The sequence below is a fragment of the Electrona antarctica genome (genome assembly GCF_951216825.1).
Source record: "Electrona antarctica genome assembly, chromosome: 2".
Lineage (NCBI taxonomy): Eukaryota > Metazoa > Chordata > Actinopteri > Myctophiformes > Myctophidae > Electrona > Electrona antarctica.
The window spans coordinates 31,450,373-31,463,056 of NC_136807.1; the positions used below are offsets into that span (position 1 = coordinate 31,450,373).

General features: G+C 44.8%; 1 protein-coding gene across 3 annotated transcripts in view; it reads left to right on the forward strand.

The window, feature by feature from the left end:
* The first annotated feature begins 206 nt into the window (after window positions 1-206).
* The window catches only part of LOC306918149 (BICD cargo adaptor 2), a 70,004-nt gene continuing 57,526 nt past the window's right edge, over window positions 207-12,684 (forward strand). For all 3 annotated transcript variants that reach the window (XR_013789291.1, XM_079496033.1, XM_079496034.1), the window contains exon 1: window positions 207-694. Coding sequence is in view for 2 of the 3 variants with exons in the window: in XM_079496033.1 (XP_079352159.1) it covers window positions 482-694 (213 nt within the window). In the remaining variant the exon portion in view is untranslated. The remainder of the gene's footprint in view (window positions 695-12,684) is intronic.

Consider the following 12,684-nt stretch of genomic DNA (forward strand, 5'->3'; position numbering starts at 1 on the left):
GGCACGCGCGCAAAGCCTCACGGGATTATGAGTTCAGTTTGTGGCAGCCTCCTGTGTCTTTCCACCTGGCCGCGTGCAAGAAACAACTACATTTCCCGGTCAGCACCGCGGTTACATTTGTACCCCTGTCGTCCCAGCTGGGTGATGTGACAGCGAACTGCCTCCCTAGAAGCTCCAATAAGCATTCAGCCGGCGAGAAGCGAAGAGGGACTAGGGGAGCACATCACCTCAGTCATGGAACAATTGTAACAGACGCCAGAAGCCGTTTCCCTTTCGGATAAAGGGACAAAAAATAAGAAGACCGAAGAGACAGCGTCGTCGGCAAACAACAACCATGCTGTTCAAACACAGGAGAATCTAAAGAGAAGCATCTGACGTCTTCAAGGTTAGAGCGCCTGAAGTCATCATCCTTCATTCCATCCCCCCGCTGTCTGTCGTTGAGACCACCAGACCCCCAGCTGGTACCCCACCACTGACCACCATGTCTGTGTTGCTGATGGAGGCCGGGCCCGAGGGGCTGAGAGCCGAGGTAGAGCGCCTATCCCGGGAGCTGAGCGAGACGACGAACGAGAAGATCCAGGCGGCGGAGTACGGTCTGGCGGTGCTGGACGAGAAGCAGCAGCTCAAGCAGCAGTATGACGACCTGGAGATTGAATACGAGACCGTGCGCCAGGAGCTGGACCAGCTGAAAGAGGTACAGTTACATTAATTATTATCACTATTCACTCATCATCATCACCAGTGTTCAAATGGAAAAGCAATTGATTTCTCTCGGGCCATTTTCCAAACCAGTGATTCATTCAACGACCCCCTTTTTGGTAGGCATAATACATTATTAGGCCACATTTTTGATGCAACAACAATTATAATCTGGGACCCATCATGCATCTATACACTGTAAAAATCCACTGTGTTAATGTGTAGGCTAATACTCAGAGATACTCAGAGTTACAGACCGGTAAATAATCTATTACCCTGGTGGTGGTCCCCGTTGAGAACCAGTGTAATAGACAATTAATAACAGCCCCCCCCCCCCTCAAGGTCAAAATTAAGGGTTGAGACAACATGATGTTGGCATTGCAAGATGCTAGACGGACCCCCGCCCCCCGCCAGTCACGTAGGCTGGGATTCCCCAGCTATACCCCTTTTATTTATTTATGACAGTGGCATACAGCTCTGTCAACCTTGCTTGTCTAGCACGAATCCATCCCCCAACAAACCCATAGCATTTCTTGACATTGAATAGGGTCTTTACATTTTGAAAATGTCAGGCAAATACCTTTTATCTGCAATGTGTTGTTGTGTAGCCTATATATAATTTGTGTTTTGAAATGAAAATTATGATCTGTTTGCCCCACTTGATTGTTTATTTATTATTATTATTATTATTTTTATGATGGGATATTATTTCCAAGTCTGCCATCCCTTCTGGTTTATTTAGCAATATAGTTGCTAAATCAAATGGAAATTGATTTTTGTAAATGTTAGAAATCATTAAAAATCTTTAAGTCAGTTTGATCATTTGAGTAGATAAACCAATACTATAAGATATTGTCTTGTCTTGCTTTACATTTATGACACGCCCGACCCAGCTCAGAGATTCTACAGTGTAAGAACAAGAACTGCCTGAGTGCAAGTGCCGGTGCGGATAATAAAAGGGGCGGGCAGATGGTTTGAATTTCAAAACCTCCCGCTCAAACGAGGGATGAGCAACGCAGAGGAAACTATAAGATAGAGTTGTAACCATTTCGGAATGGGAGGAATGCTCAGGGTGAATGATGTGTCTGTTACTGTGAACAGTGTCCTGACTCATTCGCTGCTGCTCTCTCTGTCCAACTCTGGTCAGAGTTTTCCACCTCAGCATTTGATCAACATCTTACATGTTTTACATAAAGTCAAATGAACGTAGGAGTTAGTTCAGGCTGAACCACTCACTCTGTGTTAGCTAGTCTTAGGAAAAGAAAAGACAGATCTATGTCCACTTCAGCACAGAAGTACATGCCCTCCTATGGGCAGTACATCTCTGAGATTCTGGGTACTTCCCTGTTCCTCCCACAGAGACGGACAACCAATTGCTGTGAGAACTGACGCTACAGCAAATCCCTCCTCGCTATACTCAGAATTTGTTCATCGCTCCCATGGGATTATGTGTTGTTCTGTGGGAAAAGAGGGCTATGAAGAAAGGAGAGGGAGAGAGCTCAGCTCTATGTGTGATTGGCGTGTCAGTCTTTTTTATTTCTCTGGCTGTTTCTGTGCTGCCCTCACCGTCCTCTCTCTAATAGTTGTTATTGTGGAGAGGGGGAGGTTTCTGGGCTTTCTCAACAGATCCTGTTCTGTTTCCCCATGCACTGCTCCTTTGTCCTGGGAGTCCTAACTGTCTAGCAGAAGGACAACAGTAGAAACATGTTGAATAGACTGGCAACAAATCTAGGAAAAGTAACCACGACAGGCAGCAAAGCAGAAGAGAATGTAGAAAAGTGTGGCTTATGATGTATTCTATTAGCCATTATTCACACTTTCACATCACCCTTTTAAGATCTATTGTAAGACGTGGAAAAATTATAAATCCTAGCCGTATGATTCAGTGGGTGATTTGTCTCAGATAGGTGACAATGCAATGCGTGCATTTGTATAATACAACAGATTAAATTATCCTCCAAGACATTGACACACTTTCATTATATTAGGGCTTGTGGAGAGTTAATTGGGAGAACAGTCCATGCTGGCTGCAGTGCAATGGTCAATAGCTCTGATCCTGAACAAAAGAATTACGGCCAGACCCCCCCCCCCCCTACCCTCCTTCCTCTTTTTGATTGTTTGTTGGAGAGCGTTAGGAAGGACGGGTTCAGTCTCAGCAATTAGGAAGGAAAGGGTCAGTCTCAAGCCCTAGGAAGGATGGGGTCGGTCTCAATCATTAAGAAGATGGATCAGTCTGTGTAGACAGGCTACTGCCGAACCAGTAGCTAAAAATAAACGTTATCATCTGAGGTCACCTTCCACTGGAAATATCAAGTCCTCACCAATTACTGTACATGGATGTCACATTAATAAACCCTATATGCTTCATTGAATGGGGTCCCCCAGGGGTCCGTACTTGGGACCCCTACTTATCCTCTACCTCTACACCAAATGTCTTTGACAATCTACAAGCTCACACCTTGTAAGCTTGTAGTGTAGATCTGCTATTTTTGCTGAATGTTACGTTAGCCAATATTTTGTTGAATATTCGCCTTCTATTATGACATGCCTAGATCGGGACGCTAGGGTCAAAGTGGTTATTCAAACATGCCCCACAGCTTGTTTAATCTCTCCAAGGAAACAGAAGAGTCAAACTGTAACTTTTGCCTGTAATCATCTGTCATCGACATCTGTCTGGTCAGAGCTAAATGTCACGGAGCCGTTGGTACCTGGTGGTTATTTGTCCTTGGGTCACTCTACACAATATTTGGACGACCCCTCTCTCTCTTATACTAGTCTCTCAGACAACAGAGACAGTTGGAACTACATTGTCTGGGAGATTTATTTTACAGAGACCTTCCCTTTTCAGACATAGACATTCAACGGTTTCTCTCATGATGTCGTTCTAACCTTCTCTCTCACTCTATCATATGCAGCTATCCCATCATCATGTTCAGACCATTCTTGTAACATGGATGTTTACAGTATATTACAATATTATTCACAGTATATTAATTGAATTGTTCTATTATATTGTTCAACAGCCAAGAGAAGTTGTTTGCCAAAATTAACTTAAGCTATTGCTTGTTTTGTGAACACAAACCAAGCAATAGCTTAGTGTAAAGTGTAAACATTCAAGAAATAATCACATAGCTATTGGTCTGTTAACATCAAACAGAGGATGCGTGTGCGGAATGGCTCCTACTGTAGATGTATGCACACATGCATGTAGGCGCGCACACACACACACACACACACACACACACACACACACACACACACACACACACACACACACACACACACACAAACCTCACCACCACCACCACGGTGCACGTGTATGGATTTTATTTTCTTCATGAAACCTGGAAAGAAATTACTATATTAGAATTATTATTTGAAATCGCTGTGAAAACTACTTTTTAGCCAATTTATTCCCACTTAACCGTGGGTCAGGACAGGACACTAGTGTGCACGCACGCACGCACGTACACACACACACACACACACACACACACACACACACACACACACACACACACACACACACACAAACGCGCACGTCACACACACAGTAAAACAGAGAGATGGAGGAATTCTGCACTGTTGCTTAGTAACGGCACAGCTCTCTGTTCATTCAAGCAGCCAGGAGCCGGGTTGGTGCTGCTTCTTCGTGTGCGTGCGTGCGTGCGTGCGTGCGTGCGTGCGTGCGTGCGTGCGTGCGTGCGTGCGTGCATGTGTGCGAGAGACTGCGTGACTACCAGTGCATATTGCAGCTTTGCAGAGTATGCTGGTACATAGGATACTAGTGCTGCTAGATAATGGCTAATCACTTTCAAGCTGGTGTCCATATTTTTGGCATGTCCTCATAGGAAGAAAATGTTCAGTGGTTTTCAAAAAACATTCAAAAGTAGCATCACGATACATTGTGAGCTTGTAGATCTACTATTTTTGTTAGCCATCAAAATAAGAATATACGTAGGGCTTAATGATTGGAAATAACTAAACAAGACTTCTTTCTCAAGAAATTATCTTGTGTACTACATTTTGTTTATTTTTGATAGGAAAGTGTAGAGAGACAATAACCTAGAGATGGGGTAGAGGACACAAACCACAGGCCTCCAGACCAGAGACACCAGACATTGCAATTATCTCATTATCTGTGTATGCTCGATACGCTGTCCGGTTATCCTCTGGAGCGCTCCAAGGAAATATCTAAACATACAGTAGGTTAATGATATTCATAGCATGCTGCCATTTGGTCTCCAAACAGTGATCTGTCATGTTGTCAGGCTACAGTGATGTTGTGAATGTTATCTTTATGGTCATGTTGACCTAGCTCTCTATTACACTAGACTTTGATTCATGCTATGCTATCTCTGTTTGTGGAAATTAATTATTTAATCGGTTTTTAATTGGTCTTTCCTCCTAACTGACTGTCAACCATAAGCCCCTCCCCTCTTGTTACTCTGCCACGCTCACTTAAACCATATCTACAGTTGACTGGAGTCCAGGGGTCGATACTAGGCCCCCCTCACCCCCCCCCCCCCCCCCCCTACACTCAATATCTTTGAAAATAGCCGATCTACAAGCTCACAATGTGTCGCAAGGCGTTGTGTGAGCTTGTAGATCCGCTATTTTGGCCAAATGTTCAGGCCAGAATAGGAACGCTGGGGTTCATGTGGTTAAGCCCCTCCTTCCTTGTTCCTCTACTGCTCTCCCCTGACTAGAAAGGTCACAAGCCCTCTTCTGGTGAGCCCCTCTTCAGTAAAAGAGGGAAAGGTAATGTACAGTACACAATTGTCATCTTTTTTATCCAATCTGTGTGGCACACTGGCCTGACAGCTACACTGTCAAGTGTCTATTGTCACATTATGCAGTGAGTGTGTGAGCCAGTTAGCTCCTTTGCTACATTCAGAATGTCCTGCAGAATACCTGGCCTTCCATGCATTCTGAGTTCCCAGAAGTTCTGCCGGCTCTTGTAAGCATGGTCAAGCAAGCGTTAATCGAACCTCAATACAAGATAGTTATTTGTTACCTTATATAACAGATCACATCCAAAAAGGTGTTATGACTAATATGATAAGCATTAGGTGCAGTGCTGCCAGGCTGCTACTGATAAAGTTCTGGACTTTACTACATGTTTTGTTGACACACAAACACGCACATGTTGTTAACACTGATCATGTGTTGTCAATGGCCGACTAGCCACTGCACACGATTTATTCATATCTAGAAAGTTACGTAATATCAAAACTGGGTGACGGGGTGGTCATGGCCATAAAGACATCATCTTATCCCTGATGACCGATTCCTTGCAGATCCCAAATCCCATGCTTTGTTTGACCTAATTTGCTCTTTCTCTGTGTAATACACACACACACGCACGCACGCACGCACGCACGCACGCACGCACGCACGCACGCACAGACCATGACAATGCTACTGTGACAAAGAGCAGTGTTTTGGGGTCCTTGTTGCATTGTAGCAAGTGTCAGAGGACACAGTAAAGCCATTCAGTCATAACCCACCTCTCTCTACCTCTCACCCCGTGTCTCTCTCTCTCTCCTATGGCTGCAGCAGCAGCTGTGTAGTGCGTTGTGGAATTCTCGTGGACAATCGGGAACGTAAATGGTTAAGCTCGGTAAAACCTGGGTTCTCTGTCCTCGGTTCGCTGGCCTTTGTGTGTCTGAACCCGATGGGGTTAACAGGTCTTGGGTGTCGCACACTAAACGGGGAGGGGGTTAAACGCTCACAGAACACAGAGTTCGACAAAGCAGAGATTGAGAGAGCCGTCCCATTGTGACAACATGAAAAAGATCGCTCCCTTTTGTCCCTTTAGAAATGGCAGATCACTAAAGGACGGATCGCAGTGTCCTCAAACAAAGGTATTTGGTGTGATTTTAAAAAGTGTGGTGTTTAAATGCCGTGGATGCCAGCTGAACCGCAGAGAGCAGGAGGAGGACACCCTCCCATCTGGACTCTTGGAAGGCGAAGTCGTAAAGTGTCATCATAAATAACGTCACTCTCATAATTGTTGCATTTCTGTGATAGTGAAGCCCCTTTCCTCTGTTACCAGATCACGTTTCATGATTCATCAGCAGCTGTTCCTCTCAGAACCACTTGCTCTGTTTCTTTTTGCTTATAATCTTACCAATACCAATCATTCCCATTGAATTAATATCGAAGTGATACTGTAGAAGTGGTCTGTACTGATGACTATTATGCCGCAGAGCATTTCCTGATGATGTGTTGAAAGGTAACACAGCATTGCTTTTGCAAACCATTCAAAACTTCAGACCTGCCAAAACCCATGGTCATTGCTTTGGGGGTATTTCGGCCAAACCTTTCATCTGTAGTAGGCCTTGCATGGGCGTCCGCTCTGCAATTAAGTGGTAATCTTTTCTAAATGGCACTAAATAAAGTCTCAAATCCCATCCCTAAGAGGATGAATCCCTGCCACTATGCACTAGGCTTACGGAGGTCTGGGAGCTCGGCCAGGTTCAGCCACACTTGGTGGCATTCACAGCCAGGGACATGCAGGTCCATCTGCTGGGAATGCTGGCCTGACCTTGTCTAGCACCCGGAGAGTCTGTTAGGGGTGCAACAGTTCATCCAACTAATCGATTTAATCGATCTTTTCCCCTGATAATCGATAAAATAATAGATTTCCAAAAATCACTAAAAGCTCACAAAGTGTTACGATGTGACACGTTTTATTTTCACGCAACACTATAATTTGTTGTATCGATTCGTTGATAATGAATAGAAAAGTCTCAATTATTCAATTAATCGAAAAACGAACTGATATATTGCTAAGAAGATAATTGATAGTTGCTGCCCTAGACGTATAATACTGTCCCGCTTAGTTACCTTGTATGACTCCCAAATGCAATTACAGTTACGCACAGACCATTATTAAGACCATTCGCAGTATTCATTTACAGTAAGTCCAGAGGAAAATCTAAAGGCCATCGGGATCGGGAGTCGAACACACCGCGGCACACTGCCAGACTGGATTACCAGCCAACTATTATAAATGCAAAGTAACAAAACATTCACCTTGCACAGTTTTAGGCAAAACTGTCCACTGCTAATCCCCAATGATTTTAAAGGTCTTTTGTGTGGAACTCTGGTAAACAGCGTACCACCAGAGACTCTCAGTTCAAGCACAGGCCATATTTGGCTGTGAGCGTTGGGTGCAGTACTTTGGTTCGACTAGTCATTGGTCCAAAAAACGACAACCCACCTCAAACCCTAACCTAACCATAACCGCAAGCACGGGAGCAGGCGCTAGTCCGAGGTGCGGACGCATGTCGAACCAATGCTCCGTCGGACCATAGTATGCCTCCCGTGAGCGTTAGTAGATTGCTGTATTTAATCAGTGTTTGCAGGCAGAGGTGGACTGAATGGCCAGGCTTGTTTGGAGTGGTGTTTTTGGTCTGCTGTGTTACAGTAGAGTGTTGGTAAGATGTGTTCAGATGAAAAGGATCACGTGCTTGGGAAGTACCGTACTTGGTGCATTAGGCTTGGCTGGTGTTGAAGTGACTTCAGCTGTGTTTAGTTCTCTTGATTTCAGCTATGATGTTTGCTGTGTGGTGTTCTCTGCGTTGGGTATTTTACAGCAGGGGTTCTCAATATAGGGTCTGCAGAGTGGTAAAATGTGTTTTATTTAGTATGGGGGGGCTTTCAGGTAGGATGGGCCAAACAGGCAAAGGGCACATTCTTCTAGTCATGAGAATAGAGAAGAAACAAAGTAAAGAGTAAGATTACAGGAAAGCCACATGTATAAAGACTAAAGAGTACAATTATACACATTGTGGGTTAGGCCTACAGATTATTAATCTGTTTCAATCGGTGATCCTCCATGGATTTAAACCACATCATGGGACATGTAGGCAGGGACCTGAATGATATTGTGAGAAGCGCTTGGAGCCTGCTGACTGACACATGTATATTATTATACCTGCTCATAGTAATGTTGTCTAATCCCGTTATGTTTCCACCAGGACAGACATTTTAGCGGTTCATAATCATGTCTTGTAATCCTGTTGTGTTTCCATCCTCAAGCCATGTTCTGTAGATCACAGAGCTACTGCCTCCTCCTGGCTAAGTCTCATCTCGTGCTCAACAGAGATTATGCAGCCACCCTGAGGCTAACGCTACCTGTAACATGCCATGCCACGCTAAATGCTGCATGCTGCCCAGAGCCTAGCAGCCCTTAAGGTTACCACGCCTAACGTTACCAGCATGCCACACTGCCCCCCAGTCTAACATTACCTGTAGCGTGCTCATGCCCGCTACATTACCTGTAGTGTGCTCATGCCCGCTACATTACCTGAACCATTCACTTTCAGTTCCCTCCGGGCCTACTGAACTGTGTGTGGTGCCAACTGACTTTGATGATGGTCAAATTCAGTCTCATGGGGATTGGGGAATTTGTGTCTTTATATATAGCTCCTAAACTGCCTAGCCTGTTGCAGCCTGTTGAAGATATCATTCCAAGGGGCGACTGTGGCTCAGGAGGTAGAGCAGGTCGTCCAATGATCCATGGGTCGGCGGTTCGTATCCCGGCTCCTCCTGTCTACATGTCGAAGTGTCCTTGGGCAAGACACTGAACCCCAAATTGCTCCCGATGTGCTGGTTGGTACCTTGCATGGCTTCCGCTGCAATCGGTGTATGAATGGGTGAATGTAATGCACAATCTATGTAAAGCGCCTTGGATAAAGGCGCTATATAAATGCACCATTTACCATTTTATTTACCAAGTCAAATTATGAATCATAAAGTTAACTTAGTAAATGTATAGTTACATACCACCCAGCCTTGTATCCAGGCTACGTAGCCTAATTCAAACATTTCAAATCTCTTGTGTTATTAATTACAAACCACTTGAACATTGGATCTAAAGAACAAGCGCTCTAACTGATTCAAGTGAAAGGTTCATGGAGTATTTGCTGTAGCTCTGCAGGGTCATGATTCTAGCTGTGTAATCCTGTTAGTGGCCAGTATGGCCATCAGGCTAAAAGTAGAAGGTGATGTCATAGAGGAAGATGTACGGCTGTCATTCTTCACCATTACAACCAATCAGCCTGATGGAATTTTCTTTGTGCTCCTACATTTTTTCAACGCCTACTGTAAATCTCCCAACAAATATAGTGTGTGTGTGTGTGTGTGTGTGTGTGTGTGTGTGTGTGTGTGTGTGTGTGTGTGTGTGTGTGTGTGTGTGTGTGTGTGTGTGTGTGTGTGTGTGTGTGTGTGTGTGTGTGTGTGTGTGTGTGTGTGTGTGTGTGTGTGTGTGTGTGTGTGTGTGTGTGTGTGGTGCCCACACACACTCCCACGTGCCACACACACTCCCACATGCAGTCAGCCAGTGACAGCCACATGCCTGTATTGTAGAACAGATGGATGGAAACTGAACCACAGTGTCTTCATCGTGTCTCCTTCACCTTCTGTTAATATTCAGCTGACTCCATTTTGTCTTAATCACACTCAGCACCTCTATTCACCACATTTTCTGAACATTTTCTGAAAGAGACACACACACACACACACACACACACACACACACACACACACACACAAACATACACACACACAGAGAGAGAGGGGGGAGAGAGAGAGTTTGTGGAAGTACTTGTTTTGAGGCCCACCTCCTCCTGACTGTATTGTTCTTCTGATGGAGGATGTGGGTGAACTTTGTATGTTGTATCAGATTTCCTTCCAAAACCACATTATAGTCTGCAGCGCCATATGGTCTGACTAACACAGGCTACATCACTGAATCCATGGGTGACTACTTCACCACTCATCTCTCTCTATTGTCAGTACTCTGCACTTATTATCCTGTTTTTGTGATTGCGAATTTTGCCCTTGAATGTTTCAAGGCATAAATTACACTGGTGAATTCCATAGGTTGGACTGGACTGAACGACCTCTCTGCTCCCTCAACACTGCACCTCTTCCCTCGATTGAATTTAGAATCAGAAGCCACCAGGCCTGTATCCTGTTTACGTCTGTGGAGCTGGGGGGTATTTAAAGGAGCCAGGAAGCAGCTGAAATATGACTCTGTATCAGACCGGATGTCTTTGAGGGGATCAGAGGGGAAGATAACCCCATGGGGTACATGAAGGGATCAGAGGGGGAATATAACCCCATGGGATACATGAGGGGATCGGAGGGAATATAACCCCATGGGATACATGAGGGGATCGGAGGGAATATAACCCCATGGGATACATGAAGGGATCAGAGGGGGAATATAACCCCATGGGATACATGAGGGGATCAGAGGGGGAATATAACCCCATGGGATACATGAGGGGATCAGAGGGGGAATATAACCCCATGGGGTACATGAAGGGATCAGAGGGGGAATATAACCCCATGGGATACATGAGGGGATCAGAGGGGGAATATAACCCCATGGGATACATGAGGGGATCGGAGGGAATATAACCCCATGGGATACATGAGGGGATCGGAGGGAATATAACCCCATGGGATACATGAGGGGATCGGAGGGAATATAACCCCATGGGATACATGAAGGGATCAGAGGGGGAATATAACCCCATGGGATACATCAGTAAAGTCACCGTCAGTGGTAGAAAGTAACCAAGTACATACTCAAGTACTGTAACATTTTTAGGTTAATTTGCTTTACTTGAGTTTTTCCATGATTTGATAGCCTACTTCTACTCCATTACATCTCAGAGGCAAATATTGTGCTTTTTATTCCACTAAAATTATTTGACAACTTGATTTACAACTAAGTGACTTTGCAGATTTAGATTATAATAAATTGTAATTATAATTTGCTTCGCTAGTTTTATTTAAATAGCCTGGGTTACGTTCGTAACCACCAGTTACCCACTTCAGCCCTATTTTATACTTTGGCTATTCAAAACTATGTCACTTCACTCGTTTGATTGGCTTGCTACCTTTTACTTAAGAAATCTGGGTAGTGTGTACTTGTTCCACCACTGGTCACTGTTGATCCTTGTTTGTGGACATTGAAAAAGGGATCATCCTTGTGAGAGGAATGTGGTTGTCTTCCCGCTGTGTGCCATTCAATTCCACGCTCAGCGTGTTGCTTTTCCTGTTGTTGGCTGTTGTCATGGTATCAGAGACAGGAAGTGTCAGTCAATAAAAGCCACTGGGAGTCGTTTAGGTATTGATCAGAACTGTTCACTCTGATAGTCAGATAGTGATTCCCGTTCAGAACTGAGGTCACTGCTTCTCTGCTTTTGCTGTAAGGGAGAGCAAATATGCAAACTATGATAATAGTTACAGACACTTTAGGACAGTGTCCGGGTAGCTCAGTCGATAGAGCACTCTCCTTTGGACCACAAGGTTCTGAATTGTGGGAGCTGATTGTATGTATTGTATGTGTATCCATCTCTCACAGATCTTGGTCATCGAAAAGGAAAAGGGAATATTGCTCCTTTGCCGATACCTACAATAAGCCACTCCAACCTACTACTACTTAGGACAGCAGCATATAGTAAAACGAATGAAATGAAATGAAATGAAATGAAATGAAATGAAATTAAATTAAATGAAATCTATATTTACCCAGGGTATCTGGGCTAAGCTCAAGAACTTGTTTCCAGCCAGGCCCTGCTCATAGAACACATTTCATCGTAGTGGTTGATGCCTTGTTCAAGGGCATTTCAGCGGTGGTAATTTTAACGTGTCGGACGGCTGATTCGAACTGGGAACCTTCCGGTATCTAGACCGCGCCGCTATCCGTTCGGCCACCGCTGCCATCCATCCGCTGTAACCGCTAACCGCTTAAGCCCAAACTCCAAGAGCGGATAGCCAACATTGAAGCCCCGAGCCCCTACTGGTCAAAGCTGGAACTGCAGGCGGGCGAAATACATGCACGAGCAAGAGAGCGTGCCGCTGGGTCTTTGCTTTGTGAACGCCTGAGGTGACGTAGAGGTACCACAAGAGCAGCGCGAGAGGTACTCTCATAGGAGCCTCCAGCCAACAGCCTGAGGT